Source organism: Microtus ochrogaster, linkage group LG2, assembly GCF_000317375.1.
Source record: "Microtus ochrogaster isolate Prairie Vole_2 linkage group LG2, MicOch1.0, whole genome shotgun sequence".
NCBI lineage: Eukaryota > Metazoa > Chordata > Mammalia > Rodentia > Cricetidae > Microtus > Microtus ochrogaster.
The window spans coordinates 3009781-3026450 of record NC_022028.1 but is presented as its reverse complement, the minus strand read 5'-3'; the positions used below and the strand labels follow the sequence as shown (position 1 = coordinate 3026450).

Sequence of the window (16670 nt, the reverse complement as noted above, 5' to 3'; positions counted from 1 at the left end):
CTCCCCAGCTGGAGGCCAAGTCTTCATCTTTCTCCCTCCACCTGCTCCACCTCCCCAGCTGGAGGCCAAGTCAGAGCCCCGGGCCTCTTAGCCACTGGCTGAGGTGGGTGGTGGGTGATCTTCACAGTGGAGCCGGGAGGTGTGGAGAGCCAAGGTTGGCTAAGGCTCATTGGAGGACGTGGGGAAGGGGCGGGACTAGGTCACAACAGGACAGAAGGCAGCAGCAAGACCTCTGAAGTCAGACATGGATGGATGTAAGCCACTTAGTGTTAAGGTACCCATTCACACCTGGCCAGTGACATCCCACGTCACTCAGAGCAAAGGGTATGGAGGAGTGCTGAGATCTCACGCATAGTTTTCCTCCCCCTCCTCCCACCTCTGCCCGCGTGGGGTTTTCTTAATCTGCCTAGGCAGTTCTCACCCCAGGGTCTGCATCTCAGTCCCCTCCTGCCATCTCTCTCCTCCATGATCACCTTCTCAGTGGGGCCTTCCTAATAAGATGGCACCCCTCGGTACCCCTCCCCTCCTGATTTTATTACTACCTTCACCGTGGTAATGATTTGCTAATGTATGGTGTTGGTTGTCTGTCTGGTTGACCCCTTAATGAATAAACTTCAGGGGTTGAGCATATAGCAAGGAAGCATGGGTGGAGGCCAGAGGATAACATCACCTAGCATGAACAGGGCCCTGGGTTTGATCCCTGGAGCAAACAAGAAAAAACTCCAGTGAGTAGCGTCTGTCTTGTTTATTGCTGTCGGGATCCCAGGCACTCCAGGTCTAGGGGAGCCTTCCCAGGAGCCCTTCTCCAAGCTTGCAGCTCTCTCCTATTTTGAGGTGGGGAAAGGGAAAAAAACGTGTGGAGGAGGCTGGGGCCCAGGAGGAGAGGAATGTGGCTGCCATCCAGGTGTCTGTCTCTGCAGCCACATTGCCCAGGGTACCTTCCTTCCTTTGCACTGTCACAGGCCAGAGCCTCTGCAGAGGTCCTAGACCATGTGACAAACGGAGTGGGAGTCACCCTTTACAGTAAGGGGACTGATGGCTCTTAGGACAGCTCAGGACACAGGTGGCATTGCTGCTTCCTCAGTCAGGTTTAGGATGAAAGGGTTGAAGAACTAATGTTTCTTTTGACCAACTCTGTGCCAGGCACAGAGATTGGCTTTGGGTTGGAAAGATGGCTCAGCAGGTGACCAACCAGAGCTGAGCCAAGTTTAGTCTCCAGAACTCACTTGGTGGGAGGAGAGAACTTACTCCCATAGCTGTCCTCAGACCGCTTCGGCCATGCCATGGTAACACCCCCCCCCCACACACACACACTAAAGAAAGAGACAGAGAAAAGGAAAGCCTTGTTAAGAGAGGGAGGGAGGGGGACGGAGGCGGCTCCACCCCACATCTCTGCCTTCTTTCTCCCAGGTACCAGCTCACTAGTCAATGGCAACCTCCGACTCTACAGCTCTGTGGGCGACCTGAGGCCCGCACACTATGAACTGGACTCTTCCATCCCGCCACCTCCCCCAGGCCCAGCCCCAGGGCCACCCCAGGAAACTTCACAGCCTCCGGGGGAGTCCCCTCCATCACAGCCTCCAGGGGAGTCCCCTCCACCACCGCCTCCTGCTGTCCCTCCCCCTCCTCCTCCCCTGCTGGTGGAACCCCCGCCCCCACCCCCACCCAGCACAGCCCCACCTCCGCCCCCGGTACTGGACACCTTATCTCCCTCCTCTGCCCTCTCCCCGCCATCAACACCGACCCCTCCAGACTTCATCCCCCCTGCCCCGCCATCAGCTTTTCTAAACCCCCCTCCACCTTCTTTGCCAGCCCCAGGACCCCCAACTCCAGTCTCTCCTCACACAACTGGACCACGTCTCTTCCCCACTGGGGGTATTACCAAGTGGAAATCCGAAGTAGCACTCAATGGCAGGCAGCCAGAAGACCCCAGAACCAGCCCCCCCAAGAGCCCTGCTGCACTAAAGGGGCCTAGCCCCGAATCCCACCTTACCTTCCCCAGGTCATTCAAGGTGCCTCCCCCAACTCCAGTCAGGACCTCATCTATCCCGGTTCAGGAAGTGCCAGGGGCTTCCCCCGAGGAGGAAGCCAGTCTGAAGGCCTCTACCCACCTCCCGCCACCCTCCAGCTTCAGTGTCCGCCCTGCGTCTCAGGTTTACCCTGACAGGGCCCCAGAGCCAAAGCACACGCCAGAGCCCAGGCTTGAGACACCAGGCAACCCAAGGCTCGGGCAGCCTGAACCCCAGACAAACGGACAAGCTGGAGTTCCACCCCTAGCTCCTCCTTTGCCTCCACCTGCTCCCCCACTCCCTCTACCAGCACCCTCCCTGCCCCCAGCTGCTCCTCCCTTACCCCCACCTGCTCCCCCACTCCCTCCACCAGCACCTTCCCTGCCCCCAGCTGCTCCTCCCTTGCCTCCACCTGAGCAGGCAGTCCCTCCATCTTCTGGATTTATGAAGACCCCAAAATCCAGCTCACCTACTCTCAACCCCAAACCCAACCCCCGCACTCCGGAGGACACAGCCTCGTCAGAACCCGTTGACTGGAGGGACCCCCGGCAGATGGAAAAGCTTCGAAGTGAGCTGGCAGCCTATCTCTGTGGGACCAGGAAAGAGGATCGGTCACTCAGCCACAGGCCAGTCCCTAAGGTGGCCTTGAAGGACAGCGAGAGCAAGAAGGACCCTAGCCTGGCAGAGGAGGCTCCTCTAAGCCTGCCTGAGAAGATAGACCCCTGTGGTCCTGAGAAGAGTAACTCCAGCAACAGACTGCCAGAGAGAGAAGCCACCAGCAGCCTGACCCTACCCCCTGTGGACTACATCCCCCAGGATACACCAGCCCCCAGTGTCAAGCAGATCCGCAATGAGCTAGAGGCTCGGTTTTCCTCCTCAGCGGAGAAAGAAGCCAAGCCTAGCATAGCATCCCTGCCTCCCAAACCCCGGCTGGAAGGGGGAAGAACTTTTGAAAACGGGACTGATCATGGCAGATTCCATAAGCCTGTCACCAGGAATCCACCTCAGCAGTCTGCCACCGCCCTGCCGGCCACACCACCCAAGGCCACACCTGGGTCAGCCACACCATTCAAGCCCACATCTGGGCAGGCCATACTTCCTAAGGCCACACCTGGGCCAGCCTTACCACTCAAGCCAACACCTGAGCAGGCCACCTCGCCCAAGGACACACCTGGGCAGGCCACAGCACCCAAGGACACACCTGGGCTGTCCATCCCATCATCTCAGCAGGTGGCGGAGAAAGACCTTGTCCCAGTGAGACACAGAGAAAAGCCAGAACCTCAAGCAAATGCAGCGGCCACCCAACTGTCCACAAACGGAGCCCGCTCCCCTCCAGCCCTCCCACCGAAGATGTCCACTGGAGGAGAGGAGGTACCATTTCTGTACAGATCCCACCGCAGCCAGAACAGCCACAACCGAGGGGTTGCTGTGGTGATTCCCACTCGGGCCAAAGGGGAGGCCACAGACTCAGGGGGACTGGCGGACGAAAAGGAGCCTGAAAACCATCCAGCCAAACCTTTTGCCCCAGTCCAGCCTGCTGACCAACTCCTCAGACACCCGGTGACTGGGGAGGTGGTGGAGCGGGGCTCCCCAATGGCCCTGCTCCTCGCAGCCAGGCAGAGGGCACAGAAGAGCAGGCCTGGGGGCACTGCAGGGACTGCGATGGGACCGGGAAGGTCCTCTCTGCCAGGAAGTCTCCGTGACCATGGCAACCAAACGGAGGCCAGCTCTGATACCATCTTTTACAGAGGTAGTCGGCCCAACTCCTTCCTTGTGGTCCCTAAGGTATCCAGTGAGACAGAGGGCTCCCACCTGACCTCAGCACGGCCCGCTGGAGCCAGTCAGTGGAAGCCCCAGCAGGGACGAGACACACAGGGCCCAGAGCCAACCCATAGGCATGGGTGGACCAAGGCCGAGTCCCACGCAGCTGTGACCCGGGAAAGACACGCTCCCTCAAGCTTATCCCAGGGCCGCGCCCTTCCCAAATCCTTCTCTTCTCCGCCCTCTCCTTCCTACAAGAAGGAAGAGGAAGAAGAGGAGTTCAGCTTTGATATTATTCCGCCACCGCCAGAGTTTAGCAATGACCCTGAACCCCACGCTGGGCTGCAGCATCAGGACCGTCGCGGGTCCCCACCCAGGAACAACTACTCGGACTTGGGGCAGCCCCTGGACTTGGGGTCCGGGGCCAATCCGGCTCGCGGTTCCTCGCGCTTTGCCGGCACTCAATACTCCGGGCTCGGGGGCCTGGATCGCTTCTCCGGCAGCGGACGCTCGCTCATCAAGAAGCGCCTGTACGTCGGGGAGCCCCACCGCAACCCCGGGACGCCCCGCGGCGCCACTGGCCGCAGCATGAGCTCCCCTAACTGCTTCGGACCGCAGCCGGGAGGTCCTGAGATGCGACGGGTCAACTCGGGGGGCCGCGCGGCCCCCGGAGGCCTGCACGCACGGAGGCTGTCGCTGGAGGGCGCCCGCGGTTCAGCCGAGGTCAAGTACAAGACGCCCGGCGGGGGCAGTGGTGGTAGTGGCGGCAAAGCTGGGGACTATGGCTTCATCCCTGCCAAAGGCAGCAGGTGAGCTGGGGAAGGATCTCCGGGGGTTTGTGACCAGGGATGCGTGAACAGAGGTAATGCCAAGGCCACGGCCATAGCTTGCAACTAAGAGAGAAGGGAGAAAGGCTCAGATACATGAAGAGGGTGCTGTTGGCTGGCTCCTTACTTCCCAATACATCTCTTCACTCCCCTCTCGCCCTCTGGAGGTTCAGGGCTTCAAATCAGTGTAGAAGAAAGGGAGACCTAGTGGACTCAGGAGGAAAGATGGATCCGGATGCAGGCAGGGAGTAAAGGAGTCTGAGTGAGCAGAGGGTACCAGGGGTGTTCTGTGGTCAGCAGGGCTTGTCTGATGCGCTTGGTCCCACCCTGGAGTTCAGAAGTTCATCACATCACAGTTTAAAATGTTCTGTTCTTGGGGAGGTGGGTAGAGGGGGTCCATGCGAACCTTCACCACTCCCCCTTTACACTCCCTCCAGGTCTCCCCACTATGGAAGCCCCATCAATACGTTCACGGTGAGGCCAGGGACACGCCATCCCATCTCCTACGCCTACTCTGGAACCCATCGGAAAGCCGCCTCATGAGTTGTGGTTCACTTTGCTGACTTCTAAGGGGTTGGATTGGGGCAGCTGTTGTGTGGGGGGTGGGAGGTCACTCTGGGTATTATAGGTCCCAGCTCAGACACCACTGAGAGCCTTTGTTCTCAAAGACAGAACAGACAGACAGGCGGTGTGTGAGTGGCAGAGGTCTGTGGAAGATGGAAACATGTCTGTCTTGAAAGCACCAAGGGACGGCTTGGCTATGTACTATTGGCAGATGGGGGTGGGAGGGGGAAGGAGGAGCTTTCTGGGCCTGCGCCTTGTCTCTGCTATCTGGTACTGTCTGCTTTACCAAGGTTTATTGAAACCAGTTTACACGCAGGTTCTAAAAGAAGGGCTGAGCCCCAAGTCTGAATTGAAACCCATGGGGGTGACATTTGTATGTCAGAGCCTCACACTGTGCCTGTTCCCCGAACATGTAGTAGGTGGTCTCCTCTGCACTTGGAGAGGCCATCAAGACTGCTTGCACGGTACAGAAGCCTTATGCACTGGGGTTAGGTCGAGGGTGGGATCCTTGCTCCTTGGCCATGGCACTTACCCATGAGAGAGCTTGGGATGGGAGATGGGGGGGTAGGCTTACTTTTCCATCCAGGCCCAAGAAGTCCTGATGGGGGTAGACCCAAGGAGCCACAAGGTCCAGAAGTGTGCTGCCAACATGGGGACAGGTCTTGGACAATCAAGGGTAGTGTGCTAAGGCCAGTTCAGAGCAGGAGCAACCTGTCAGGATAGTCACCATCTGTCCTCTGCCTGGGCAGTGAATTGGGATATATTCTAGTATATGTCTTGGGTTATGTCAAATAGATGAGAAACAATAGTTAGTTCTTCAGGTGGGGACTGGCTGGATTCCTGTGACCAGGTCAAGGCAGGTAAGAAAGGAAGGGCAGAGGAATGGCCCACCTCACAAGAACAGGAGAAAGACAAGAGGAAGCTCCCTGTGGGGGGAGCAGCCCCCTGTGGGAGGAGCTCTTGAACCTTTGTGATCTGTGGCACTAGCTGAAGTACTAGGTAGATGGCACCCAGCTGGTTCAAACAGGGTGAGGGACTCCCTGTATTCACGAAGCCAAGCTCATCAACACAGCACTGGCCTCTGACTGCTTCCCTAAGCAGTGCTATGGAGTGTCCTGGGGTGGGTGAGGAAGGGCTTGGTCTCACTTGGCATGGGAAATGAACAGCCAGTTTGGACTGGCCCCTGCTCTGCAGCTGGTGATTGGTGACTTGGAGCTCCCCAGGCATCACGGGGCTCTGGAGAACTCAGCTGGATGGTGCCAAGTACAGGGCTCCGGGCCAAAGGGTAAAGCCAGATAAACTGTCCTTAACAAGTTTGATTTTCTGAGTCTGTTTCTTCTTCTGGGCCCGGCGGTAATCCTACCTCAAGCTGCCGCAAGGAATGGAGGCAGCCACGGTTCAGATCCTGGGCCAGTCTAAAACCTGGCACTGTGGTACAAACCTCCGATTCCAGCACTGAAGAAGTGCAGGCAGGAGAAAGACAGTTTAAGGCCAGCTGAACTACATGAGATCTCACCTCTAAGACAAAAAACACAAGGATTTGTGAACGGAAGTAAAAATACAGTTTAGAAGAGGTGAGACAGCAGGGCAGTGGTGGTACATGCCGTTAGTCTCAGCACTCGGGGGGGGGCAGAGGCACGTGGATCTCTGAGTTACAGGACAGCTAGGACTGTTACATAGAGAAACCCTGCCTCAAAAGACAGAAATAAATAAATAAATAAATAAATAAATAAATAAATAAATAAATAAGATGCCTGCCTGCCTTGGCAGCGTAAGGACCTGAGTTCAGTCCTAGGTGGAGGGGATGGCTCAGCCCATGAAGGCCTTGCTTAAAACCTGGTCCCAGAGCCCACACTAAACCACTGTGCTTGGTGCCTGCTTGTAGTCCTGGCACTGAGACGGGGGTCTCTGGGACTCTAGGCAGACAGCCTAGGCCTAATGTTTAAGCCCCAGGTCAATGAGAGAACCTGTCTTGAGGTGGACAACCTTCCTAAGGGTTACACCAGAGGCTGTCCTACAGATGTCACACACATACAGACAAAGGAACACACAAAAACATCGAGTTTTTTTAAAGGGTTGGTGAGATGCCTTGGTGGGTGAAGCAAGTTGCTTTCTGGTCTGAAAACCTGAGTATGATCCCTGAGAGCCTCGTGGTAGAAGGTGAGAACTGACCCGGAAAGTTGTCCTATGACTCAACATGTTCCTCCCTGCTCATGAGCACAAAATAAAACACAAACAAAAGGTTGGCTGGGGTGGGGTAGGCACAAGTCTTTGATCCCAGCACCTGGGAGGCAGAGGCAGGAAGATCTCTATTCAAGACCAGCAAAGGCTACACAGTGAGACTCCATCTCAGAAAAAAAAAATGTGTGTGTATACATACAGGCCTGGAGATGTGGTTTTAGTGGTAGAGTGCATTGGTTTCTATCTCTAGCAAGTCAGGAAATTGAGATAGGAAGATCACTATGAGTCCAAGGTCATCCTGGGGTACATAAAGCTCATGTCATATAAAAAGGCATTTAGGGCTATAGCTTCATGTAGTGCTGTCAGGGTACATAAGACACGGGTCCATGCAAACTGGAGCGCTCTTATATTACCATTGGTCCATGTAGTGCTGTCAGTACATAAAACACTGGGGTCCATCCAAACTGTAGCACTCTTATATTACCATTGGCTGAAAACCCCTGATGTGGCAGCCATAGCCACGAACACTAACATAACCCTGACGCCTGGGAAAGTCCGCTCCTTCTCTGGTTGCTCACTACGGTCCTAGCATCCGAGGGTGTGTAAGCCGTGTTTGCATTTCATTGATGAGGAAACCAGGCCTCCAACGCAGGAATCAAGTCGCTCCAAATAGCCAGCCTGACTCACTCTGTTTCTTCACAGCTGCCTTCCTTCCAGCCTCTCCCTCTGGCTCAGCCTTTCCTCTGTACGTACAACTCCCCACTCTACACCCTCCGTTCACCCAACACCGCAGGGCGGGGGAGGAGAGCCGGGAAAGCCACTCTGCAATTGTGGGCCGCTGAGGTTGACGCTTGTGTGCCTGGGTCTGCTTGGCCACACCTTAGCTGCAGAAGCCTCTCTGTGTGACCCAGCCTGGTCTAAAGCAGCAAGGGCAAGTTTTAAGGATGCCTGTATTTGGAGCCCAGGTCTGCTATCCCTTAGGGTCAAGCTTAGCTTTCTCTGAGACAGACTCAAGAAAGCAAGCCTCCCTCAGTGGTGGATAAAGACTCCACATCTGGTTCCCCCCAACAACCCGTCATGCTTTTTTTTTCCCAGACAGGGTTTCTTGTAGCCCAGGCTAGACATGAACTTGCTACATTGCAAAGGCCAGCCTTGAACTCCCTATCCTCCTGCCTCCACCTTCCGCTGCTTGGTGCCAAATGCCCAGCTGTTTCATTTATTGTCTACATTTCTGCAGTGCTGGGGATTAAAGCCAGTGGGACAGAGATCTTTTTGGACCCAAAAGGTGAGGGTTGCGCTGCCAAGCGGTCCTGTCCTGACCTGCCAGCTCCACCCACCTACCCTTGCAACTATGCCCCCTTTCATCTCTACAGCTCAAAGGCAGGGCTGGTGCCCGTCATTAGTCAGTTGTCTGGATGGGTGGCCACTGAGAGCCGGGCCTCATCCTGTACCTCCTTCCAGGTGCAGCAGACTTGCTTTGGGACCTCTTTGGTTGCTCTTAGCCAGGAAGGTGAGAGAAGAGTGTGGGGCAGGGACCCGTGGTAGCCTTGGGACTGGAACTGTGCAGGAGAAGGGCCACTATTTGCGTGCCTGTCACATTCGAACACCTGACAAAGACACTTGTCATGACCGGCGCAAGCATTCTGCTGTTGTACATTGGTGACATCTCTTGGACATTTAATGCTGCTTCTGACATTCGCTCTCACCTGATTTCCCCGGGGAGAAGGCAGGAGAGTGCAGCCCCCTGCAGTTTGCACTGGTGTCCTCCCTGCACCCTTTGAGTCGTACGTGCAGCTCGCATCAGCCAGCAGGTGGCGCTGTGCTCACAGCTGCCTGTTGACCTGGTTTGCCCTGGGTATGGGATGCAGTAGGGGACTTGTAAAAATAAGCTTCTGGGGCTAATTTCTAACAGGTTCCCAGGTACGCATCTGAGAGGCACACATCTCAGCCCTCTTAGAGGAAACTACAGTTCCCACAGTGCAAATGATCTTCCCAGGCCACACAGCTGGAGAGGTGGGAACTCCCTCCTTTCTGCCCTCTGTACCCGTGGCAGCATGGTGGGTGTGCCTGTACCTGTCCAGATTCTTGTTCCAAGAAGGAAGAGGGAGCTGGGCAATAGTGGCACATGCCTTTAGTCCCAGCATTTGGAAGGCAGGCAGATCTCTGTGAGTTCAAGCCAGCCTGATTCCAGAGACAGGCTCCAAAGCTACAGAGAAACCCTGTCTCAAAAAAAAAAAAAAAAAAAAGAATGAAAGGAAGAAGGTAAAGGGAGAGATAATTTGGGAACAGCCAGGAGCAGGGCCACTGTTAGACCAAGAGCAATTCCCTGGAATCCACACTGTTCAGAGGCATTTTGATTCCACATCTAGTCTCACACGGGCATCAGCTCGCTCTGTACTGTCCCTTTGGCACGACCCCCCCCCCAACACACACACTTCGTGTATGCAGGATGGAAGCCAGGGCCATGCCCATGCGTGTTTGGTGCAGGCAAGTGCTCTACCCCAGAACTACATTCCCAGCCAGAAGCCCTAATACTCCCGATGCTAGAAGGGCCCCACTGATCTCTTTTTAGTCTCCCCAAGGAACTGACCTTAGAGTGCTGTCGCCCAAGGCCATGCCCCTCCCACACTTGCTGACAGTCCTTTGCTCAGTCAGAGCAGTCCTGGAGGGTCACGGCAGCTGGGGGGGGGATTCATTTAGAGCACAGGCAGTCCCTCTGCCCTCCCTTCCCCCTTCCCTGACAACCCTAGGGCACTTCCACAAGACTACACAGCAGCCTCAGCCTCCAGAGGGCTGCTCTCACAGCCGCTGGTTCAGATCCAGGCACTGGTATAAGTGCCTCGCCCATGTTCCTACATGGGGTGCTCCTGACAACCCCAGGACACAGCACCTCCATCACGAAACGGTGAAGAAACCTGTCCCTAGGTCAGAGCTGTGGGGCAGAGCCAGGATTCCTGTGTGAATAGTCAAGCTCCGGGCCTTGCAGGTTTGGAAACCCTCTCCTGGAACATTCAGAGAAACCACACAGCTTTCGGCCGTGAAGATGTGTTCTAGCCTGGGGAGCCTCTGCTGCTCACACGTCTTTTCTAGCACTTTCTTCTTGGCACCTGGATGCACACACAGTCCTGGTTTAAGTTCAATGCCCTTGTCTTGGGGGTTTGGTCCCCAACAGGACAGTGGCACTGTCTGGAGACAGTTTCTCTGATGATTGTGAAGAAGCCCACCAGCCATCAGTAGGGAAGGCCAGGAATGCTAGGAAGCCAAGGTGCCAGGGCTGGTCCCCAGAATAGAGCCCCAGGTGTCAGTTCACTGAGGATTAGGAACCCTCTGCTCCTGGCTGGAGAGATGGCTCAGAGCGTAAAGCTGCTTGCCACCATACCTGATGACTTAAGCTTCAGCCTTGGCACACACATGGTGGATGGAGAACAGAGTCCTTCAGGCTGTCTCCTGACTCTACAGGTGTTGTGGTGCATACAACACACACACGAAGAAATTTTACCAGCATGGTCTACAAAGCAAGAGTTATAGGCCAGCCAGAGCTATACAATGAGACCTTGTCTCGCAGCCTGGCCCTTTGTGGTCCTACCCTGAGGGAGTACCAGTGTGAGAATACTTAGAAGCACACTTTGGTGCTCAGGGACGCCTGATGGGGACCGAGACAAACAAGCCGCTTCTTTCACGATCCTGAAGATTACCTTTTACTGCAGCTGGGCTCAGGGGGCACACAGCTTCAGGCGGCCGGCATGGCGGAGCTCTAAAGGCCCGCTTTCCTTGGCCACGGGTCCTCCCTTCTTCCCAGATCCTCTGTAACTATTCACACCCAAGAGAGAAGGGTCAGGGGCTCTCTCCAGGCCAAGGCCATCTCTGTGTGACAAGGACTCCAAGGAGCAAGAACACTATGACCAAAAGCAACTTGGAGAGAACGGCTTTATTTGATTGAAAATTCTAGGAGAATCCATAATGACAGGTTCAGGGAGGCAGGGCAGCAGGTGGCAAGAAACTGAGAGACCACATCACATCCATACAAAAGAGACAGTGAACTAGAATCAGGCTGATGCCATAAGCTCCCAAAGCCTACTCCAGGGACATACTTCCTCCAGCAAGGCTGTACCTCCGCATGGTTCCATACCTTCCCCCCAAATACTCTCCTCAACCTGGGACCTGTGGGAAGCGTGGCTCATTCAAACCATTATCAAGATACCCTGCTCTTTTTTTTTCTTTTTTGAGACAGGGTTTCTCTGTAACTTTGGAGCCTGTCCTGGAACTAGTCTTGTAGATGAGGTTGGCCTCAAACTCACAGAGATCCACCTGCCTCCTGAGTGCTGGGATTTAAAGGCGTGTGTCACCATTGCCCAGCTTTCCTAGCCTAGATTTTGATAGTAGCCTTGTTGTGTGGGGGGAGGTTATTTTGAGACAGGATTTCATATAACCAAGGCTAGCCCAGAACTATCTATGTAGCTGAAGATGATCTTGATTTTTCTGCCTCCATCTCCCAAGTGCTGAGATTAGACATCTGTGATACCACACACCTGGCTTAGTCAGTGCTGGGGATGGAACCCAAGCCCTTGTTCATGCTAAGGAAGTGCTTTACCAACAGAATTATATCCTCAACCCCCCACTTTTTAATTTTTTTAAAAAAGATATATTTTATGTTTGAGTGTTTTGCCTGCATGTATGTGTGCCATGTGCATGCAGTACCTGAGCTGACCAGAAGAGGGCATCTGATCTCCTGGAACTAGAATTAGGAATGGTTTGGGGCCACCAAGCAAACTTGGTCCTCTGGAAGAACAGCCAGTGAGTCATCTCTCCAGCTGTGGCCCTAGTTTCTTTTCTTGAGGCTGGACCTTGCTATATAGCCCAGGAAACTGTTGGTGTGTTTTAAGACACGGTCTCACTAAACTCTATCTCCCTCATGCGGGAACTAATGGTGTGCAACAGCAAGCCTGGAAGATCTTGCACTACAGGCAATTCTCCTGTTGTAGCTTCCAGAGTGCTGGGGTTGTAGGTGTGTATCACTGCACTTAGCTTCCCCAGGAAACGTTATCCCATGTTAATGCAGCACAGCTGCTAGTGTCTGGGGACCCCGGAACACCACATCTTACCAGGTAAAAACCATACACAGTCAATGAGCCCCGTTACCACAATGGTCATATGTCTAGGGGGTTAATGGAGGACAGGAAAGGCCAGGCCACCGTGCTGAGAAAACAGTGCCTGAGCCCAAGCTGTGGTCACAGAGAACCTCAGCCTCAGCCCTTCGAGTAACCTAGGTGGTTTCTCTCCTGGGATCCCCACAAAACTAAGCCGTGGATAATAGAGGGGGCCTTGCAGCTCCCATTCACACCCTGATGACTCCAGAGCTCTTCCCGGAGCTCCAGAATTTCCACATGGCCGTCTGGCGTCATCTCACGTCTGACAACTGCACAGCTGAACTGAGTCCCATCTGGCTAACCCTGCTTCTGCCTCGGGGTCCCAGCCACGAGAAGGCACTAACCTCTTCCTTCATGCTCTATTCTCATGGCCCCATCTATTCTTCCCCTCGGCAGCTAGGCCCCCCGACACAGCTGCATGTGTTTGTTTCTCCCCAGCCAGCCCGACTCCCACACGGAAGTGCTCGTGTCCATGCTCCGGCTCTGCCGTGAGTCTCTGTGCTTGGTTTGCTTTACCTGTTCTGCCATAGGCTTCTGCTACAGAACTCTGGCTGGCCTAGACTCACTATGCATCCCAGGCTTCTCAAACTTGGCAGACTGAAAAATCCTTTAACCTTGACTTCTTGGGTGTTGGAATTAAAGGTCTTAAGAGAGACAATTAAAATAAAAATTCTTAGCCGGGCAGTGGCAGCGCACACCTTTAATCTCAGCACTCGGGAGGCAGAAGCAGGCAGATCTCTGTGAGTTTGAGACCAACCTGGTCTACAAGAGCTAGTTCCAGGACAGGCTCCAAAGCTACAGTGAAATCCTTTCTCAAAAAACTGAAAAATTAAAATAAAAAAATTAAAATTCTCTGTCTCAAGGGAACAGGGAGGAAAGCCTTTAGGCCATTCCCTGACCATCCTCCTCTGACCTCTCAGGAATGGAGCCCACACCAGCTCACACATGTGCACACTCACATTCACAAAAAATACTATATGTGTATATATAATATATACATATATATACATACCATATAGAGACAGACATACATACATACATACATACATACATACATACACAGAGAGAGAAAGAAACAGGAATTATCTCTGAGGCTTTACCTCTCTTGGACATTTTGCTTCTTACTTTCTAGTTCATTTACACAAATCCAACAGGAAACACGCCCACAGTGTGTTTTCTAGTCACTGGGCACGGTGTTGCACACCCGTGACCCCAGCACTGGGGAGCTGGAGGCAGGAGGAGCTCGAGGCCAGTTTGGCTGCAGTTATCTGGGGACAGCTGAGGTTCTTCTTCTAGCCTCTACCTTCTAAGCACTGGGCTGTCAGAGACAGGTCACCAGTCCAGCTCTCAAGGCTATCTAGTTGTCCAAGGCCAACCTGGCTGTCTTGAGACCTTGTCTTGGAGAACAAAAACCAACACCCCGTGAGAGGGAGTTGGAAGGAGTGGAAGCCTCATTTTGTTCTTACCATCCTCAAACTGTCTAAAGAACACAGCCCACAGAGTAATAAAAACACTACTGATAGCAGCCCCACAAGGGGCTGGAGAGAAGACTCCCTGGCTAAGAGCACTGGCTGCTCTTGTAGAGGACCCAGCACCCACCCGCAGCTCATAACTGTCTGTAATGCCAGCTCCAGGGGCTCTGACGCCCTCTTCTGGATTCTGTGAGTGCTTCACACAAAGCACAGGCATGTGCAGGCAAGCCGTCTGTACACATAAAATATTAATAAATAAATCTTTTTAAAATTAAATAGGGGGGCTGGAGAGATGGCTCAGCGGTTAAGAGCATTGCCTGCTCTTCCAAAGGTCCTGAGTTCAATTCCCAGCAACCACATGGTGGCTCACAACCATCTGTAATGAGGTCTGGTGCCCTCTTCTGGCCTGCAGGCATACACACAGACAGAATATTGTATATATAATATATAAAATAAATATTAAAAAAAATTAAATAGGGGCTGGAGAAATGACTCAGTGGTTAAGAGCACTGGGTGCTCCTCTCTGGGACCTGGGCTTCGTTCCCGGCATCCACATGGCAGCTCATGGCTGTCTAGAACTCCAGTTCAGGGCTCCATGGCCCCAGGCACACATGGTGCACATATATGTATGCAGGGAAATATCCATACACATCAAATGAATACAACTTTTTAAAATGAAGATAGATTGTGTCTGACCCGAGGAAGGGAATGAAGGGAAAGTCACTCTGTTTGATCTCTTTAGCCATCGGGGAGGAGGCACATGCTGTCCCTGGGGAGCTGAGGGGAGCTCAGTCCATGAGAACTCAGCTTCAGGAGCAGCTAGTTTCGCACATGCGCACACCAGGGTAAATCCTGGCCAGAATGAGCAGCTGCTGCCAGGCAGTCCCGGGAAGGTGAGAACCCCAGGCTCAGACAATATCCTGGCTCACTCCTCAGAGGGGCTGTCTGCTAGGGATGCCAGCCAAACATGGCTCTGTGGGAAAGCTCCTGCCATTAGCTTAATAAGCACAAAATGAAACGCTTCTCAAATACTGTTTTTCGCTTATCAGATTGGCAGGAGATTAAAACACATGGTTCTGGCTACAGTGTGGGAAAAGCGGGCTCTGTTTTCTCCTGGAGGGAGGCTAATGCGCTACAACGCTAGCAAGGGCATTTGGCAGAGGCCGCTGCCTCAAGCAGCTCAGGTTGCTGGAACACAGCTAGTCCACTGAAACTTAGGGACCTGGAAAACTGAATTCTTACAGGTTCTGAGGCTTGGAGCCCGACATCCACGCAGACTGGTGTCCAGTGAGGGCTTGCTTTCTGGTTCACAGCGGGTGCCTGCTCTGTCCTTGTGCTGCAGAAGGGACTGGACAGGTTCCACTTTCTGTTTTTGAGAGTGCATGAGGTAGAACTAGGGACTTGCACATGCCAGGTAAGTACGTGCTCCACCACTGAGCTGCAGCCCTGCCCCATCAGGGGCCTCTACTGTAACAGTGGTAATCTCATGAAGGAAGGCTGGGATCTGGTGACCTCATCGCCTCTCTAAAGTGTTATAATACCACTCTCTTCGCAATGGGTTAGGACACAAGTATTCACCCTCTGAAAACCAGCACTGGGCTGAGAGATACCTCAGCAGTTAGGACTACTTGCTGCTCAGTCCTGAGGATGGGAGTCCAGATCCCAGCACCCACAATCCAGCAGTTCACAAATGCCTGAACTCCAGCTCCAAGGGCTCTGACGCCCACTTCTGCCCTCAACAGGCATGTGCATGCACGCAGGCACACATACTCACACAAATACACACACATATAAATGATGATGACTATAAAAGTCATGCTCCATATATTCTGGGATAAGAATTCTGCTTCTAGGAAGCTGGGTCCAGATATACTAGTAAAATGACACCATGCCATCATGGCATTGCTTACTGAACACATCCCCAATGTAAACAACAGCTAAGACACTCTGCAGCCACTAAAGCCAATGAGGATGTTTTTCTGTAGCAGGAATGATCTCTAAAAAATACTAATGGGGGTGGGGTGAGGTGGTGCAGGAATAGAAGTGTCGAATAAGCCAGGCGGTGGTGGCGCACACCTTTAATCCCAGCACTCGGAAGGCAGAAGCAGGCGGATCTCTGTGAGTTAGAGGCCAGCCTGGTCTACAGAGTGAGTTCCAGGACTAAGTAGTCTCAAAACAAAACAAAAACAAACAAAACAAGAATGAAGACATAACAAAGAACATCTTGGGCCAGGTGCAGGCCACCATCCGCAACCTTCAAACTTAGGAGGTGATGCCAGAGGGTTCTCGGTTCAAAGGCATCGTCTCACCTCCAACTGAGGACAGAAAATATAAAAAGTATATCCTGGTTTCTGATCAAAATGCAAATCCCTGGTGAGGTCCCCAAAGCTCGGGTCTGTGTCCAGCCTTGTCTCCACAGTCAGTCCTCACCACTCACTCACATTGTCGGCGCCTCTCTGCCTAGAAGATCCGTCCTTCCCTCCTCCCTCCCGCTCTCCTTCCTTCTGTCCTTCCTTTTTTCTTTTCTCCTTCCTTCCGTCTTTCCCTCCTCTTTCCTCCTTCCTTCTTTCATTTTTCCTTCCTTCTTTCCTTCCTCCCTCCCTCCCTTCCTTCCTTCGACTTAGTCAACCTGAAGTCCCACTCAACTGTCACCAGCCCCAGACAGAAAGGGACTGTGCAGCCTCCTCTGAGATGCCAGGCACAGATGCC

The 16670-nt window shown here is 53.5% G+C and overlaps 1 protein-coding gene across 1 annotated transcript in view; it reads left to right on the top strand.

Moving 5' to 3' along the window:
- The window catches only part of LG2H6orf132 (linkage group 2 C6orf132 homolog), a 30816-nt gene extending 24363 nt beyond the window's left edge, over window positions 1–6453 (top strand). The window contains exons 4-6 of the mRNA XM_026785434.1: window positions 1411–2274; window positions 2338–4579; window positions 5035–6453. Coding sequence (XP_026641235.1) covers window positions 1411–2274; window positions 2338–4579; window positions 5035–5140 — 3212 coding nt within the window. The 3' untranslated portion in view covers window positions 5141–6453. The remainder of the gene's footprint in view (window positions 1–1410; window positions 2275–2337; window positions 4580–5034) is intronic.
- The last annotated feature ends 10217 nt before the right edge of the window (window positions 6454–16670 follow it).